General features: G+C 42.1%; 1 protein-coding gene across 2 annotated transcripts; it reads right to left on the bottom strand.

The window, feature by feature from the left end:
- Positions 1-1,636: 1,636 nt before the first annotated feature.
- LOC121585601 (keratinocyte differentiation factor 1) lies at positions 1,637-11,345 on the bottom strand. 2 transcript variants are annotated; one of them, XM_041901924.2, is made up of 5 exons: positions 11,046-11,345; positions 8,985-9,890; positions 8,691-8,806; positions 8,477-8,554; positions 1,637-2,893 (listed from the first exon to the last, which is right to left on the bottom strand). In XM_041901924.2, the coding sequence occupies exons 2-5, from the start codon at positions 9,866-9,868 to the stop codon at positions 2,826-2,828; spliced, it is 1,146 nt and encodes a 381-aa protein (XP_041757858.1). In that variant the 5' UTR covers positions 9,869-9,890; positions 11,046-11,345; the 3' UTR covers positions 1,637-2,825. The 2 variants fall into 2 exon arrangements, with proteins under 2 accessions (XP_041757858.1, XP_041757859.1); XM_041901925.2 differs by having other exon boundaries at positions 1,637-2,890; positions 11,046-11,344.
- Positions 11,346-19,679: the final 8,334 nt, after the last annotated feature.

The raw sequence follows: 19,679 nt of genomic DNA, 5'->3' as shown, positions 1-19,679 counted from the left end.
ATAGAGAAATCCTGGAGTATTGTACCGGCTCTTAGCATGATATGTACTCTGGCTCCCACTTGGGGATTTCTACCTGTAACTACAAATGTCTGTTGTGCTGTATACCATACAGGGGAGTATGGAATGGAAAGTACCAGAAATCCCTTGGGTGAGGTGACCTGGGATGGAACATTTCAAACTCACCAACGCATGATAAGGGAGGCTGGCAGACCATGTATTAATAGGTTTAACTTCACAGAACCCTCATTGGTTCTCACAGTCTGCATGTTGTCAGACATTCTTCCATTTTGATACATCAACATCCACTCCATAGAACTGAGTTGTAAATAGATTGGAAGAGTACGGTGTGTGAGTAACTCGCTGATTCATGTCCAGTCATGCGAGGGGAAAAGGCTATTTAGAAAGAATAAAAACACAGACATACACAGAGCTTAATGTCAACAACACACACAAAACATGACTCTGACTCTTCTACTGGTGAGCTAATGAAAGGTAAGCTGTCACAGGTTCAGACATTTTTGCCTGGAGGATTTCCATTTGTGGGTTCCTGACAGATTTTTTCATTAACAATGCAAGTCATTAATTTAGACATTCTTAGAGAGGCGGATCCTAACTTCCACATAAATCCACTTAGTCTCCCATTGTGCATAACTAAAATTAGACTTAAGTGGAAGTTAGAACTTTCCCCATAGAGCAACTCAGTTCCTTTATACCAGCCACAATAAAACAGAAGACAAAATGTGCAAGAATAGCATGGCATCAATGCCTTTACAACTTAATTTATAGTTTTATATAAATAACAGAAATGCACACATTATACAAATTAATTTCAAGTATGTACTCATTGGAGTCTACAATGAGATCATGTTAAATCATTAACCAGGCCACAAGCTCGTGAGAGATTTTGGACCCTAACCAATTTTAAATCGATACAAACATATTAGGATTACCGTTATGGGTAACACTTTACTTGACACCCAGCATCATAACACGTTATGACATGGTCATTACCATGTCATAACGGCTGACATAACTTGTCATAACCTGTTATAATATGGTCATATCACTGTCATGACATATTCAGACCTGTTGTGACATATTGTGTTATTTTATGGCTGGTTATGACACCTACATAAGTGTAAAAACCCACCACAGTAGTTATTTTATGGCTGGTTATGACACCTACATAAGAGTGTCAGAACCCACAAAACCTACCACACAAGGCAAAACATTCCATTACACCATAGCCTACATTTCAACAGTATATTTATGTTGTATATTCTTTGTGTGAAATGTACTATATTAAATTATCATTGTAATTGCGCACACATTGCTGTCAGGCATGCACTTACCCCAATGCTCTTTTGCTGATGACTGGATGAATGCAGGAGCAGATTTCAGGAGCAGGACACCCTCTTTTTAATATGCCATTTAGCAGACACTTTTATCCAAAGTGACTTACAGTCATGTGCACATACATTTTTTTGTTGTTGTTATGTATGAGTGATCCCGGGGATCGAACCCAGTACCCTGGCGTTACAAGCGCCGTGCTCTACCAATTGAGCTACAGAAGGGCACGTATGACTGATGACTGATATAAGGGCATGTATGTGATAGGCCTATCTGGCTTATATGATTAAGATGGTCATAATGCTTCTTGACAGTGTCATAGTGTATTTTCTTAGTCCAAGTAAAGTGACACAGACTGGTCATAATGTTTCATGACAGTGTCAAACAGTGTATTTTCTACAAGTTACTTAAAATAAAAAACATGACTGTAAAGAACTCATAACAACAAAATATTTAAGAAACAATCTTTGAAACGAAAGGACACTTCTTGGCTGGGAAAAAAAATAATTTGAATAAATGTGAGTTGACACTTATGTAGATTTCATAACCAGCTATAAAATAATGCAATGTATGTCACAACAGGTGTAAATATATGGGTCATGACAGTGTTATGACCATATTATGACATGGTTAAGACCATGTTACTGGGTGTCAAGTAAAATGTTACCCGAGTTAGGTATAGGAGTATGATATTCCCATGGCATCAAAAGGTACATCTACAATTATATTTCACAGTCACCACAGTCTTTGAGGTGTTCTGTGTTCTTTCTCTGTTCGAAGTGTTTTTTGGCCTCCAGTACATTCCAGGTTGGTTCTTGGTGTCTACATGTTGCACAATAAAACCGTTGACCAATCAAGTCACTGGATTTCTTGGGTCAGTTTACTTTACCCTGCAAGTCACTGGATGCGAGTACACTACCTTCAAACTGATTCTTGTGGCACAGTGTTGTAGGTTGAACTGATAAAGCAGGAAGAGGTCCGGCAGCAGTGGAGAGTCGAGTTTCATATCAACACAGCTAGTTGTTATTCAAGGGTAAAAGAACACACACACTACCACTGATGTAATAGGAGGGCGATAAGAGGAACAGACATCAAAAACGGGGGGAGATAATTACCAGACCCTTCCAGAAGTCTACATTACCTTCTCTCTGAGACAGACCAACCCCAAAACATGGATGCAAGACACCAGAATCAAATATACATTCACTACCCTGATTACATTATAATCCTTCAAAATACAGATGACACGATTCATAGTATAGTTTTCAAAGTAAAGTCATGGTCTTTGGAGGAGTTTGCATAGGCGTAATACTCCTCCCACTTCATTTAACAGAGTAAAATTCTCTGGCTCCTTAAAGTTCCCGACACAGAATTAAATAGAACATATATTATATGTGTATCTCTATGGGTCCCAACCTCTTCACCTGATGACTGGTGAGAAGATCTATAGCATCAGCAGTGTTGAGGATGGATCGTCATGTTCTGACTGAGGTCCCGGGCAGGGGCATGCCAAACACAGAGCTCTGATGTTCAGAACTTTCTGCTTAAATCAAAAAATGATAAAGAGGGCATGAGATGTAGAACATAATAGAATAGACAAACTTAATTGTCCACGCAATGTGGAAATGTGTCTTTGGCTTCATAGTTCACGCAAAAATTCAAATGACATAAAAACAAAATCAGGAGCACCGCGACATCAAGATCATTAACATAAACGTACAAAAAAAGTGTGCAAAATGCAGTTTGAAGTCCACAGGTTTAGTCATATATACACAATTGGTTCAAGACCATTGTCAAGAACAACTCATCTACATCCCTCAAACTCAACTCTGGACCATGAAGTCAGTTCCAAACCGTTTGTTTATTGTTCCCCTCTAATCAGGGACTGATTTAGTCTTGGGACTCCAGGTGGGTGCAATTAATTATCAGGTAGAACAGAAAACCAGCAGGCTCCGGACCTCGTAACGCAAGAGTTGAATACCCCTGATCTACATGATTCAATACGTTCACATTACAGTGTTTGGTTTCTACCAATAGTTACCAGCAGAAGGAAGTGAAACCTATCTATACAAATTTAAGGCAACCAAACCACCTCTGGGATAGGCTTAAACAAATAGGAAGTTTACGAGTGGCGCAGTGGTCTAAGGCACTGCATCGCAGTGCTAGCTGTGCCACTAGAGATCCTGGTTCGAATCCAGGCTCTGTCGTAGCCGGCCGCGACCGGGAGACCGATGGGGCGGCGCACAATTGGCCCAGCATCGTCCAGGGTAGGGAAGGGAATGGGCGGCAGGGATGTAGCTCTGTTGGTAGAGCATGGCTTTTGCAACACCAGGGTTGCAACGCCTGTGCATGTTCCCTGCGTGACTGGTCTGTAATCCAGCCATGCCAAAAGTACTCCTAAATTCATTGTTTTATTTCATTGGTTTCATCGTTGTAGCTTTTTTGTTGTTGTTGTTATTTCAAGTTCTCAAAGATATGATTTAAAGGCTGTGTAAGTAAGAATTTGGTCAACAAATTTACCGAAATTACTATTATATGTAAATAGTTTATGATTAGTGAATTACATAATGTAGTTATTTTGTTAGATACTTCTTCCTCTCAGCTGAAAATGTATTTTTCCAATGCCATTTTAGCTGTCGCAATAGCTGTTTGGTCCGAACAGATTCACAAATAATGGGAATTTGTTGCGCAATGCAGAAGTTGACTCTCTCCGAGGCACGTGTTGCTAGGCAACCCCCCGCACTTGCCGGGGCAGGCCTGCTCCCTCCGTGGCTAAAGCTAGTATGGGAAACGTCCTAACAAACGTTTGTGCTATGAAACTAAATAAATACTGCACTCTGACCCACAAAACGTCTTTGCTAGATTCATGATAGTGTTGTTAGACAAAGCAAGGAAAGTGAACTTCAGAAATTGATGTAATTTTTATTGGAATTTGCAGCGGTTGTTGGTAGGTAATGAATTTGCTAGCTTTTGACAAGACTTACTGCATCTTAAAAAATATATACAGTTGAAGTCGCAAGTTTACATACACTTAGGTTGGAGTCATTAAAACTAGTTTTTCAACCACTCCACAAATTTCTTGTTAACAAACTATAGTTTTGGCAAGTCGGTTAGGACATCTACTTTGTGTATGAGAAGTAATTTTTCCAACAATTGTTTACAGACAGATTATTTCACTTATAATTCACTGCATCACAATTCCAGTGGGTCAGAAGTTTACATACACTAAGTTGACTGTGCCTTTAAACAGCTTGGAAAATTCCAGAAAATGATGTCATGGCTTTAGAAGCTTCTGATAGGCTAATTGACAACCTTTATAGTCAATTGGAGGTGTACCTTTGGATGTATTTCAAGGCCTACCTTCAAACTCAGTGCCTCTTTGCTTGACATCATGGGACAATCAAAAGAAATGAGCCAAGACCTCAGAAAAAAATTGTACACAAGTCTGGTTCATCCTTGGGAGCAATTTCCAAACGCCTGAAGGTACCACGTTCATCTGTACAAACACCATGGGACCACGCAGCAGTCATACCACTCAGGAAGGAGACGCGTTCTGTCTCCTAGAGATGAACGTACTTTGGTGCGAAAAGTGCAAATCAATCCCAGAACAACAGCAAAAGACCTTGTGAAGATGCTGGAGGAAACGGGTACAAAAGTATCTATAGTCAGGGGTGCACATAACTTTTTCAGTGAGTTACTCAGGTGAGTACCAGCAGATGGTGTCTGGTACTCACCCCATATGTAGCGTGGTCTTAATAAGTGCAGTCTTCCTCACTGTCCTCCTCAGTGCCGCCACCACTGTCCTCCTCAGTGCCGCCACCACTGTCCTCTGCTTCAGCTTCCTGCATGGTAGATGAAGATGCTGCAGATGCACCTCCCTGTCCTTGGTTGAGCCTCAAATTAGCTGTCTCCATCCACAGGTCAACAGCAGGCTTTGGGTCAAATGTCTCTGTGGTCTGCTTTGACAGGTGAATGTGCATCAGTGCTGAGAGACGAGCATGTGACAGACGAGATCTGTACTTGGTTTTTATTATGTTGAGATGTGAGAATCCCCTCTCACAAGCTGCACTGCTTAAAGGCAGTGTAAGAGACAGCTTAACCACCTTGTTGATGTTGGAGTAAGCATCTGGGTTACTTGTATTTACTATTTGGACCAAGTCATACACAGAAGAGGCTCCCAGGCGTTTTCCTGCCTGCTTTAAGCTCATCCATTCTGTCACAGTGGTATCTTTGTCAAGTTGCAAGGTGGCCTCATATTTCTTGAGAATGCTGCAAACTGTTGTGTTTTCAAAACTGTGGAGGTCTTGCATTTCCTGAGGCCATGTTGAAGGATCAAATACTAAGAAATGATCACATGACTTGAGGGAGTCATATCTGATTTCAAACTCTTCAATTAACCCCCTGAGTAAGTGTGTCTTGTCTCTGTCAGCATCAGCATTGGAAACAGTGTGTGCCCTGTGGCTTTCACCATCAAGCAGAAGTGTGAACTGTCCAATGGCCACCATGAGTTCATCCTTACATTCTCCAATGGTCAGCTTTTCCTTCTGAAACCTAACGGATGTGGTGTTCAAAATGTTGCAAATGTCAAGCATGTTTGACAGAAAGCACTGAAAACGCTCTGTGCAGATTTGCTGCAAGTCACTGTTATCACTCGTAACCAGTTGCATTTTAATGGCTGGCAATAGTCTTGATATTTTTAACAGTGTTTCATGCCTCCATGCAGACCATCTGATATTATGAAACTTATTCAGTTTCACAAAGGAGATCCCATTTTCTTCACATAGCTTATTCAGTGCAGCAGTTTTTTTTGCTCCACCTTTTTGTAAATAAAACTGCAGCAGCTTGACCACAGAGCCATTAAATGTCTCACAGTAAGGAACGTTGCGATCAGCTGATTTCACGCAATTCTCCAGTGTGTGTGCGGTGCACAGAATGTGCACAAGGGAGTCTCCAACCGCAGCAAGTTGCCTGAGTTTTGGCACAACGCCGTTGTAGATACCTACGTTGACAGCAGCCCCATCTGTGCACACAGCGACCAACTTTGTTGTCCAGTCATCCAAGCCTGTGTCCTGGAAAAGTCTCAAGTCTGTCTGTTATGGCCTGCGCGGTTCGGTCAGCACCCAATTCAATCAGTCCAATAAAGTCCGAAGTAAACTCTCCGTTGCTGGACACAGACACAATGTAAACGATTTCCTGCTCAGTTTTTGTGATGTCCTCAGATCCATCAAAAAGCAGCCCCCAAAATTCAGCAGACTGCAACTTGGCTCGTAACTCCCCGCTGATGGTGTGAGCGATGCTCTGCATGATCCGTGTGCCCCCTTCACGTGAATGATATGCACCTCCGACATTTACTCCTAGCCGCTTCAGTAAAGGAACATCCTCAGAATAGGAAGACATGGGACGTGCGTGTTTAGCTTTATGGAAGGCGAGGAGAAAATTATTAAACAGAGCTTGCCGCTGTTCTTCATTCAGCTTGTCTCGCAATCTGGCAAGTGGGCGACTGGACATTTTTTCTCGGCTAGCTTGCTTAGCAATGCCTTGCGCCACATTCGTGTGCTCCTTGCTCTTTTCATGTTTGTCAAATAAAGGATGGTTGAAATTCTTTGAGCCTTTATAAAATGCACCTGTTTTGTCTGCTAGATGTGGATTTTCTTTAAAAAGTATTTTCTTCGGCTCTGGCTCCAGTTGGCGTTTCTTTGTAGGTGGCGAAACACCAAAGAAGCTGCTTAATGTCTGTTGCTTTTTGGACATCCCTGACAGTAGTTGACAAGCAACATGTCATGTGTAAGGTTAGATGAGAAGATCGGTGAAGTACGCAAAGGCGCGTAGTAACACAAGTGGCATTACGCATTCCTGATTTTTGTCGCGCTTGCGTACCTGCGTACCAGTTATGTGCACCCCTGTCTATAGTATCTATCTTCACAGTAAAACGAGTCCTATATCGACACAACCTGAAAGGCCGCTCAGCAAGGAAGAAGCCACTGCTCCAAAACCGCCATAAAAAAGCCAGACTACGGTTTGCAACTGCACATGGGGACAAAGATCGTACTATTTGGAGAAATGTCCTCTGGTCTGATGAAACAACAATAGAACTGTTTGGCCATAATGACCATCGTTATGTTGGGAGGAAAAAGGTGCATGCTTGCAAGCCGAAGAACACCATCCCAGCCGTGAAGCACGGGGGTGGCAGCATCATGCTGTGGGGGTGCTTTGCTGCAGGAGGGACTGGTGCACTTCACAAAATAGAAGGAAAATTAAGTGGATATATTGAAGCAACATCTCAAGACATCAGTCAGGAAGTTAAAGCTTGGTCGCAAATGGGTCTTCCAAATGGACAAGACGACAAGCATACTTCCAAAGTTGTGGAAAAATGGCTTAAGGATAACAAAGTCAAGGTATTGGAGTGGCCATCACAAAGCCCTGACCTCAATCCTATAGAACATTTGTGGGCAGAACTGAAAAAGCATGTGCGAGCAAGGAGGCCGACAAACCTGACTCAGTTACACCAGCTCTGTCAGGAGGAATGGGCCAAAATTCACCCAACTTATTGTGGGAAGATTGTGGAAGGCTACCTGAAACGTTTGACCCAAGTTAAACAATTTAAAGGCAATGCTACCAAATACAAATTGAGTGTATGTAAACTTCTGACCCACTGGGAATGTGATGAAAGAAATAAAAGCTGAAATAAATCATTCTCTACTATTATTCTGACATTTCACATTCTTAAAATAAAGTGGTGATCCTAACTGATCTAAGACAGGGAATTTTTACTAGGATTAAATGTCAGGAATTGTGAAAAACTGAGTTTAAATGTATTTGGCTAAGGTGTATGTAAACTTCTGACTTCAACTGTAGGTCAATTATAATTTCTACAAACTTTGCCTGGATTTAGTCATTTAAGTTCACACTGAAAGCGTTTTTCCATCCCCGATTTTTTGGGGGGATGTTTGGCGGTAACAATTTAGCAATGTGCTGCTGCTAAATGAACACAGGGGAAACACTGCGATTTCAGTAAAAGTGTGTCTTGAAGGACTCTAACCCTATCATAACAAGCTCTTAAATGATGACTACAATAACACTGTACAGTACACACAGCAACATACAGTACACACGTCAAGTCTCTTACCTGCTCCACTGTTCATCCTCATGTTCCTAGCGTTCATATCAGAATCTGACTCCTTGGATATCTGGATATCATAATCATCTTCGAGGTAAAAAACAACAAACAGAGTGACAGTCAACTAACAGTGTAATAACAAATGAAAGACTATGAAGTATTACTTCAACAAGTACGTAAAATAAGGGAAAAGCTGTTGTTTATCAGTAAAGATGTTGCTTACTGTTATTGCTGATGGTTGATGTTTGGTAGTTGCTCATGGTTTCGTTACCGCTGTCGGAGGTTCTCCTGTGTGACCTTTTGTACTGAGGTCTCTTCTTGCTCTTCCTAGTGCTGATCCTGATCAAATAAAATAGAATAGATTAAAATAGTATATCAACTTTATTGTCCATTTTACAAAAGGAAATGTATTGATTTGCTGTCACATTCCCAACCGCTTGCATGCACACACACACCCATTGTGCCCTTGATCAAGGCAGTTAAACCCTACCAGCAAACGGCAGTGAATGGTAGCTACCTGATGATGCCCTTGACCAGTCGACATTCTGCGTCCTGCTCATCAAGCTGATGCTCCTCAGCCAGGACACTGATCAGCTGGCTGATCTCACTGGTCTTCTTCAGGAACACAGAGTCCGAGGTGCAGTGGGCCAGCTCCTCAATCTGGTACTCAGAGTACAGCTCCAGAAGCTTCTGGGTGATCAGAGAGTCCACGTCACCCATGCTCAGATCACCCATATCCCCCTCGTACCAGGAGTAGGACGGAGGGCTGTACCATCTCCCTCCTCCGCCATTGTGTAACGGAGGCCTGGTAATGACCACCGGCTCCTCCATTCTAGGAATGTCCACTTTGACCCCTCTGATGTAGATGTCCTCCGACCAATCTGAGCCACTACCCCTGCCCTCCTTCCTGGGTCGGGGATCGTTGGTCCCAGGGTGGCTCTGGAGACCCTGGAGGCTGACCTTCTGATCGTCGTCTGGGGACATCCCTCTGGGACTGGAGGCCAGGCAGGGGGCCAGGATGGTGCTCAGACACACCCTGTAGAGTCCACAAGTCAGCACGCTGCACACCCATTTCTTACAGCTGCCTGGGGAGGAGGATGCACAGGGACCACACCCTTGAACCCCTGGAGGAGAGTCTGCTGATCTGGGGATGAAGCCGATGGTCTCCTCAGCCTCCCTGCTCTGCGCGTCCCTGCAGTGTGCCTTGTGGTGGGTCCCCTTGGGCCCCTGGTGCTCCTGGGGCCTCTCCTCCACCGGGTCCACAGATCGCTCCTCATAGCAGGACTCCTGGCTGGTGCTGCTACCCCGGGAGAGGTAATGGTTGGGTCCCACAGAGACGAGGCCATCCTGGCCCCCTGGCTCTGACCTGGGTCTGGGGCTCCCTGTGATGCTGCTGGGCATGGTGGCTCACTAGAGCCAGGGCCTGGGAAAGAAGAGGACAGGGAGTGTGGTGGGGAAAGGGCAATGCATTACGTTAATGTAGGAAATATGTATGTTATTTAAAGAACATTGCTTAACCCTGTCATAATAATCAGCGGCTTCAAATAGACAGACAAAGTAGACGTGAATCAATAGACAATACTACATAGACATTAAGTCTATGCCTGGCTATATGACATGTCAAATGTATGCTGCAGGCCCATGGCATGGAAAACCAAACCAACTTTAAATATTAGTCACCTGAGGCTGCAACCCCTTCCAAACCGACCAACAATATCAATCACCACATATACCTTAGTGCCAAGCAGTTCCCCAACCTGTTCTGTAGGGCTCAAATTAGTTGTTTTAAAATCAATGAAACACAAGGTAAATACAAAAACTGCCCAAACTGGTGCACGTTTGTGTTCTAGCTCAGCATTAACACACTTGATTAAACTAAATCCAAGGGCTTGGTGATTAGATGAGAAATTGATTCAGGTGTGTTATTGCTGTGGTAGGGAAAAATGTGCAGCCTGGGTCTCCAGCACCAGGAGAAGCCCTAAGGGGTATTCTAAAAAGCTGAATCAATGAGTTAGCCAGCTAACTTGCCTAAATATTCTTTAAAAAATAAAAGTTAAGATAAGCTTGAAATGGGCATGGTCTAACTGACTAAACAACCAAAAACACATCTAAGTTTAGCTTTCTTAATGAACCAGAAAATCTAGTTATTTCTGGTTGTTTATTTAAGTTAGCTGGGGTTGTGATTAAAACAATGTTATGATCAGATGTTTGATGAAATTCGGGCCAGGCCTACTTCATATAATGAAAGGTTACTACTGTAGTTTGCTGACATGCAGCACGGCAAAACTGGTTGAAATGGACGACGACCTTTTCAGTCTATCTACAGCCTTCTGTCAAAATAAATTACTATAATTGTCAAGGTGCCACTTCCAAAATACATATATAATCAAGTATCGTGTTTCGTTCCATCTGTAATGCATTGTTTAAAATAAAGTTACACCTGGGTTTACTCAATTGGCTGTTTTAGTCTGAACACATGGGAACGTTATGTTTTTCTCACGGCATAGGAAAGGTGATCGCGGTTTCCTTCCGAAAGGTTATATTCCTCAAAGAGCAAGAGTTTACATTTTTATTTTACCTTGTTCGTAAATTGAATTGCCCACAAAACAGATGCGGTATAGTTTCGTTTCCCTAATGCTTCCTAGAACAGTGTTTCACCTGCGAGACAAGATAAACCAACAATAAACTCAAACAGAGAGGAAGAGGCGAAGCGAGAGGGTTTACTCCGACCAAAATCTGTCACCGCAGTAAATAACTTTAGGCTACTTTAAATATTCAGAGTTTGCTCGCCGATAGCTGTCCGACGGAAGGTACTAGGGGTGACATATGTAGAATCAGATGACGTTAGAGAGCAAAATACACCCTTTGTTTTTACCGATAGTCGAACTCTTCCCTTAACAGAGCCGAAAATAAGGCAATATTCGGTTCTCTGGCGCTCAGGTGGTTTAGGGACAGTCGTAAAAGTTGTAAGCAAAATAATAAAAAAATATAAATATAAAATAAATATGTTTTTGCATTTCCGTTCAGGAGGGTTAGCTCTATGAAGATTACATACACTGCATACGGCCTCCAGTTGCTGAAGAGCCCAACATTTTTATTAGTTACTTCAAACTTCTAAGTGTGCTATATTTGACCCATTTACGAGGATACTTTTCAAAAGCTTCCTATCCAGGGAAATGGAGATGTAAAACCAGTTATTGTAGTCCCTGACCCCCCTCATCCATGCTAAATTCATTAGAATTCCAGTTCACCACCATCTTGTGGTAGGTCTAACTTTCAATACCTTCCTATCTATATGAGCTACAGATCTACAGACAAGGGCAGTGGGTTCCTTCACCTCTTATCAAAGCTACACCTTTTTATTCCTCCTCTGATTCTCTACAAATATTTCTTATTACAGCTTTAGATATTAATTCACGTACAGATCTAATTTTCAATAACTTTCTATCCACATGACATGTACAGTGGGGGAAAAAAATATTTAGTCAGCCACCAATTGTGCAAGTTCTCCCACTTAAAAAGATGAGAGAGGCCTGTAATTTTCATCATAGGTACACGTCAACTATGACAGACAAATTGAGGGAAAAAAATCCAGAAAATCACATTGGAGGATTTTTAATGAATTTATTTGCAAATTATGGTGGAAAATAAGTATTTGGTCACCTACAAACAAGCAAGATTTCTGGCTCTCACAGACCTGTAACTTCTTCTTTAAGAGGCTCCTCTGTTCTCCACTCGTTACCTGTATTAATGGCACCTGTTTGAACTTGTTATCAGTATAAAAGACACCTGTCCACAACCTCAAACAGTCACACTCCAAACTCCACTATGGCCAAGACCAAAGAGCTGTCAAAGGACACCAGAAACAAAATTGTAGACCTGCACCAGGCTGGGAAGACTGAATCTGCAATAGGTAAGCAGCTTGGTTTGAAGAAATCAACTGTGGGAGCAATTATTAGGAAATGGAAGACATACAAGACCACTGATAATCTCCCTCGATCTGGGGCTCCACGCAAGATCTCACCCCGTGGGGTCAAAATGATCACAAGAACGGTGAGCAAAAATCCCAGAACCACACGGGGGGACCTAGTGAATGACCTGCAGAGAGCTGGGACCAAAGTAACAAAGCCTACCATCAGTAACACACTACGCCGCCAGGGACTCAAATCCTGCAGTGCCAGACGTGTCCCCCCTTAAGCCAGTACATGTCCAGGCCCGTCTGAAGTTTGCTAGAGTGCATTTGGATGATCCAGAAGAGGATTGGGAGAATGTCATATGGTCAGATGAAACCAAAATATAACTTTTTGGTAAAAACTCAACTCGTCGTGTTTGGAGGACAAAGAATGCTGAGTTGCATCCAAAGAACACCATACCTACTGTGAAGCATGGGGGTGGAAACATCATGCTTTGGGGCTGTTTTTCTGCAAAGGGACCAGGACGACTGATCCGTGTAAAGGAAATAATTAATGGGGCCATGTATCGTGAGATTTTGAGTGAAAACCTCCTTCCATCAGCAAGGGCATTGAAGATGAAACGTGGCTGGGTCTTTCAGCATGACAATGATCCCAAACACACCGCCCGGGCAACACAGGAGTGGCTTCGTAAGAAGCATTTCAAGGTCCTGGAGTGGCCTAGCCAGTCTCCAGATCTCAACCCCATAGAAAATCTTTGGAGGGAGTTGAAAGTCCGTGTTGCCCAGCGACAGCCCCAAAACATCACTGCTCTAGAGGAGATCTGCATGGAGGAATGGGCCAAAATACCAGCAACAGTGTGTGAAAACCTTGTGAAGACTTACAGAAAATGTTTGACCTGTGTCATTGCCAACAAAGGGTATATAACAAAGTATTGAGAAACTTTTGTTATTGACCAAATACTTATTTTCCACCATAATTTGCAAATAAATTCATTAAAAATCCTACAATGTGATTTTCTGGATTTTTTTTCCTCATTTTGTCTGTCATAGTTGACGTGTACCTATGATGAAAATTACAGGCCTCTCTCATCTTTTTAAGTGGGAGAACTTGCACAATTGGTGGCTGACTAAATACTTTTTTCCCCCACTGTACATCTAAAACCACTTGAGTTTAGGTCCCTTGTCCATAGTACACCCATTAGAATTGCCATTTTATATTGCATTGATTTTATAAAAATATTTCCTGTGATAGCTCAAATTGACAGTGAGCTACAGGTTAACAGACAAGTGTGGTGTGTTCCTTGACCTCCCTTATTACTTGTTAAACATGTTAAAATCTACTTTTCTGAGCAGTTGTATTAGTGTAAAATAATATCCCAATTATTTTGGAGCATACAATATAGCTCAGTATTTGATTTATTTTTTAGTATTTTTTGCTTTATAAAATGGTGCCAAATATTTGAGGTGACTATGTTAAATAATGTACAATATTGGAAAGTATATTCAGGGTTTCAAAACCATCTGGATATAAAGCTATAGAAAAGTAGCTCTGTATGTGAATTAGTAACCAAAGCAGTAATAGTAAAAATATTTCCAAGTGGAGGAATAAAAATAAAAATAATAATTATTGTGTACCTTTCATAAGAAAGGTAATGAAAATTAGATCTATCACAGGAAATATTTAAGTTAAATCAGTGCAATGAAAAATGACAATTATCATGGGTGTAGTATAGAGGGAGGTCAGTGACCTAACATCAAGTGGTTTTGTCATTTGGACTGGAATCTATAGAAAATGTGATATGAACGTGAATTAATAGCCACAGCTGTAATAGGATAAATATCTGTAGAATATCAAAGGGGAGGAATTTTGAAAAATATATAGTTTTTACCTTTGATAAGAGAAATCAAGGAACCCACTGCACTGGTCTGTAGATCTGTACCTCATATGGACAGTGAGCTATTGAAATGTAGACCTATCACAGGAAATAGTAATGTAAAATCAGTTAAATGAAAATGGGTGTACTATGGACAAGGGAGGCCAAAGACTGGCTCCCCTCTCTCCACTGGGATTCTCTGCCTCTGACCCTATAAATGGGGGCTGAGTCACTGGTTTACTAGTGCTCTCCCATGCCGTCCCTAGGAGGGGGGCGTGCCCGTTGTCCCGTTTTCGCTATACTCGACGTGATCTTCCTGTCTGGTTTTGCGCCCCCTCGATCTCGTGCGGTGGGATAGATCTCAGCCTTGTCTCAGGGTAGTAAATTGATGGTCTGTTGATATCCTTCTAGTGGTGTGGGGGCTGTGCTTTGGCAAAGTGGGTATTGTCGGACGGGGCCACAGTGTCCCCCGACCCCCCGTCTCCAGTATCTATGCTGCAATAGTCTATGTGCCAGGGGGCTAGGGTCAGTCTGTCCTATCTGGTGTCCTGTGTGATCTTAAGTATGCTTCCTCTAATTCTCCTCCCCTCCTGCAGGACCTGAGCCCTAGGACCATGCTTCAGGATTACCTGGCCTGACGACTCCTGGCTGTTCCGGTCCTCAGTCCACCTGGTCGTGCTGCTGATACAGTTTCTGCTGTTCTGCCTGCGTCTATGGAACCCTGAACTGTCTAGCGGACGTGCTACCCCGTCCCGGGAACTGCTGTTTTTCACCCTCACCTGCGGTCTCGACCTTTGAATGCTCGGCTATGAAAAGCCAACTGACATTTACTCCTGAGGTGCTGACCTGTTGCACCCTTTACAACCACTGTGATTATTATTTGACCCTGCTGGTCATCTATGAATGTTTGAACATCTTGAAGAACGATCTTGCCTTAATGGCCATGTACTCTTATAATCTCCCCCCGGCACAGCCAGAAGAGGCCACCCCTCAGAGCCTGGTTCCTCTCTAGGTTTCTTCCTAGGTTCCTGACTTTCTAGGGAGTTTTTCCTAGCCACCATGCTTCTACATCTGCATTGCTTGCTCTTTGGGGTTTTAGGCTGGATTCTGTAAAAGCACTGTGACATCTGCTAAAAAAGGGCTTTATAAATACATTTGGTTTGATGTGGTTTTAACAAAACATAAGGAACACCTGCTGTTTCCATTATATAGACTGACCAGGTGAATCCAGGTGAAAGCTATGATCCCTTAAAAATCAGTGTAGATGAAGGGGAGGAGCCAGGTTAAATAAGTATTTTTAAGCCTTGAGACAATTGAGACATGGATTGTGTATGTGTGCCATTCAGAGGGTGAATGGGCAAGACAAAATATTTAAGTGCCTTTAAACAGGGTATGGTAGTAGGTGCCAAGCGCACCTGTTTGAGTATGTCAAGAACTGCAACACTGCCGGGTTTTTCACACTCAACAGTTTCCCCATGTGTATCAAGAATGGTCCACCACCCAAAGGACATCCAGCAAACTGTGGGAAGCATTGGAAACATGGGCCAGCATCCCTGTGAAACGCTTGACACCTTGTAGACTCCATGCCCCGACGAATTGAGGCTGTTCTGGGGGCAAAAGGAGGTGCAATTCAATATTAGGAAGGTGTTCCTAATGTTTTGTACACTAAGTGTATAAGTCAGATAAAATGTCATGACAGGCCTGATGGAAACAGCAAATGTGTATAAACTTTCCAAAATGTTGACAAAACACGCCTGACAATGTGGGATCTTTTTGTGTTGGTAGAATTAATAATGCGATAAATAGTGGTGGAAACGCAAATATTTATATAATAACAGTCATATCGAAGTAAAGTTGGAGTCACGCGATGATATGCTTTGGGGTCCTCCCACTAAGACACAGGAAAGCGTGCAGTTTATTAAGCTACAGATGAAATAGGGCCTAAGTTATGATGAACTTCACAGGGTGGTGAAAGTGCACAGTTGATGAGCTTGATGCTTCTTTCCAATAAATATTGAGGTGACATGATGATCGATGCTTGGCTGCCATCTGACAAATACAAATAACCTTACTCTTTTGTCCATAACAACCTCATCATGTTGGCCAGCCTACCCACACTGTATCTGCAAGCTGTTGGCTAGAGCGCGCATGCCAAAACCATAATGGCCACATTAGCTATATAAACGCAACATAGGCCTATTTTATGACCAAACCATCAGTAGAGGTGAAAATGAAATGGAAATCAACTTAACTAAGTTATTTTTATGTCAACTACTTCATCACACACAGCATTTTATCTGCAACAAGTCAATTTGATGGAAACAACTCTGGTGAGAAAATGTGCATATTGTTTTTATGCAGATTTTTGAATTTTCACATGAAACCCTGTTGACAATTGGATGGAAACCTAACTAACTAATGTCAATGATGTATAGGCTTATCATTGGTTCCCACCAGTGATTGAATGAGCTCTACTCATATTTTAGGGCCACACTAGCTAGGTTTCCATCCAATTGGCGACAGATTTTCATGTGAATATTCTAGAATCCGCATTAAGAAAATATGCTTTTTTTTTTTTTTTTATCAGTGCGTGATGTAGTGCACACAATTTACTTTTTTCGCTAAAGTTTCCATGTACTGAATAAACATTTTAAGTTCAATGTGTTTCCATCTCATTTTCAACTCTACCGACAGTTTTGTCACAAAAACTATTGCATTAAATAGCAAATGTGCCTACTCTGATGTTGGCACATGTGCTCTAGCCAACAGCTCACAGATACAGTTCAGGTAGCCTGTGCAGGTATAGTCTATATCAGTGCTTCCCAAACTGTGGGGCACAAGGGGTTGTGGGAACCCCTTGTCTACATGATGAGATTGTCAAACATCGATCATCATGTCACCAGAATAAGACCCTCCATATTTATTGGGAAGGACGATCAAGATAACTGTGCACCTTCACCACCCTGTGAAATTCATTATTTCATCTGTAGCCTAATAAACTGCATGGTTTCCAAAGTCAATCGGGAGGACCACACGTACACCATTTCGTCACGTGACGTTTACTTCTATATGATGGTTATTATAATCAATATTTGCGCATAAAGGCATTTTCACCGCCATTTCCGCATAGTTAATTTCACAGACACAAAAAGATCAAACGAACAAGTTCTGTTAGCATTTATGTACGGGAGTTGCAGCGATGGGACAAGACTGTAACTACCAGTTGGATATCACGAAATTGGGGAGAAAAGGGGGTAAAAAGTACCCCCAAAAACAAAAATTTATAAAATGACACGCAAACTTCCTGTTTCCATCACGTCTGTCATATTTTTTTAATATGGTATGACCCACATACAAATTGTGGATGGAAACATCAAATCAAATGTTATTTGTCACATGCGCCAAATACAACAAGTGTAGACCTTACCCTGAAATGCTTACTTGGTTATTGTTAGATGCAAAGTGAAGTTTGTGGTTATTGTGCTGTAGTGAAGTCTACTTACACAAGCCTCAGGGCTGGATTACATCCATATTCAGGAAGTATCGCGGTTGATCCGCATAAAAATGTTAAGGTAATTTTCGATTGAGCCGACATATGCAGCAGTGTTTACTGTGAATGAGGGAACATTGCGGTTGCGTGATGCGAGCGTGGACGAGAGATGGTGAAGGCGGCGGGACCAAAATTGGGGAAAGGTGAACTTTATGCAAATAGGCTGCTCTGCGACATCGCGGCACTATTGACCAGTCGAAGCTCACTATAGCGTCCAGACCCTACTGGATCGGCTGTTGATACCTATTACTACCTAGCCTGCATGATAGCACCCACACGAGGGCGAAGCTAGCGTGGCTATCCAAATTATAGTGTTACGTGGAAATCCTGTCAGACTACAGTTTACTGAAGCAGGGGTGTAATCATTAGTCCAAACAGTTGCAAAACTGAACTTTTCCAACTAAAACAACATTTTATATTTGACAAATTCCGGTAGGTTCCTCAGTTTCGTTCCATTTGCTTCCTTTTAAGAAACATTTTGCAACAGAATCAGCATAAGGAATTCGCCCCTGATCCACGCTAACCAAGCAAAAATGTTAATGCACCATTTCACCAGTAAATGGCACCCAATTCACATCTATAAAGGGTGCCAGTCTCAATGTCTGGCCACTGTCTCTAGGGTTTAAGGATGGCACAGTACATGGACAAATAATTATTTACAGAACAAATATACTGTTGGGTGAAGGGTTTGTTAAAGATTTGTCGGAATTACCCACAAAACAGATGCGCTATAGTTGTTTCCCCATACACTTCCTACAACAGTTTATCTGAGAGACAAGGTAGACCAACAATAAACTCAACCCATAGGTGAGAAATGACGGCATACACTCCATGTTCCCCCATAACGATTGAATGAGCTCTACTCATTTTAGGGCCACATTTAGATTTTAGGTGCAAAATGAAGTTAGTGGTTATTGTGCTGTAATTAAGTGTATTTACACAATCAAGCCTCGCACTATTTATAGTTTACTAAAGCCGATCCACACTGCCCAAGCAAAAATGGTAGTTCACCAGTAGATGGCATTTACTTCACATCTAGAGAGGACATCGAAATGTATGCCCTACTTTCACTTATCTTAATGCCTGGCCACTGGTCAAGGGTTCAAGCATGGCATAGTACATGGCCAAATAGTAAATTATTTTTACTAAAAATAATTCTTACCTAGGCAAGTCAGTTAAGAACAAATTCTAATTTACAATGACGGCCTACCCTGGGCCAATTGTGCACCACCCTATGGGACTCCCAATCACGGCAATCGAACCAGGGTCTGTAGTGACGCCTCTAGCACTGAGATGCAGTGCCTTTGACCCTCTGGTTGTGGGTGTTGGGTCCAGTCACTCTGTGGGTAGCTTTACTCAGGCCTGAACCAGAAGTACTAGAGTCTGGTCTGAGTTGATCCTGGGGATAGCTGCCACTTGGTGGCCTCTGCTCAACTTTCATCCTGGAAGAGCCAGAATACCTGTAGCCTCTTTCTCTATTCGCCAGGAAATAAAACAGAAGGAAGTCATTACAGATTTATTTTGAACAAGATTAACAAAATGTCTGTAGGTTGTCTTTTCCTTACCATGTGGAGCTCAAGTGTAGTTTACACGATCTGCAAACACTGAACAAAGCAAAAAAAATTCCTGTCAAGAGAATTAATTGTGTAAGTTAAGTCATGTAAAAGCCAAGAGAGATATTACACAACATATTTCACAAGCAGCAACCTTTCAGTAGGTATGAAACACTTTTGTCCAAAAATCGTAACCAAAATTATTTAAATTAAGTACTACAGCACCCACAGACTAGACAAAGCAATAGCTGCCAGCAAGCAAACGTAGGCTGCTTTTACACAGGCAGACCAATTCAGATCTACTAATTTGTCTTTTGACCAA

This window comes from Coregonus clupeaformis, chromosome 17, assembly GCF_020615455.1.
Source record: "Coregonus clupeaformis isolate EN_2021a chromosome 17, ASM2061545v1, whole genome shotgun sequence".
In the NCBI taxonomy this organism is placed as follows: Eukaryota; Metazoa; Chordata; class Actinopteri; order Salmoniformes; family Salmonidae; genus Coregonus; species Coregonus clupeaformis.
This window is presented reverse-complemented; position numbering and strand designations above follow the sequence as displayed.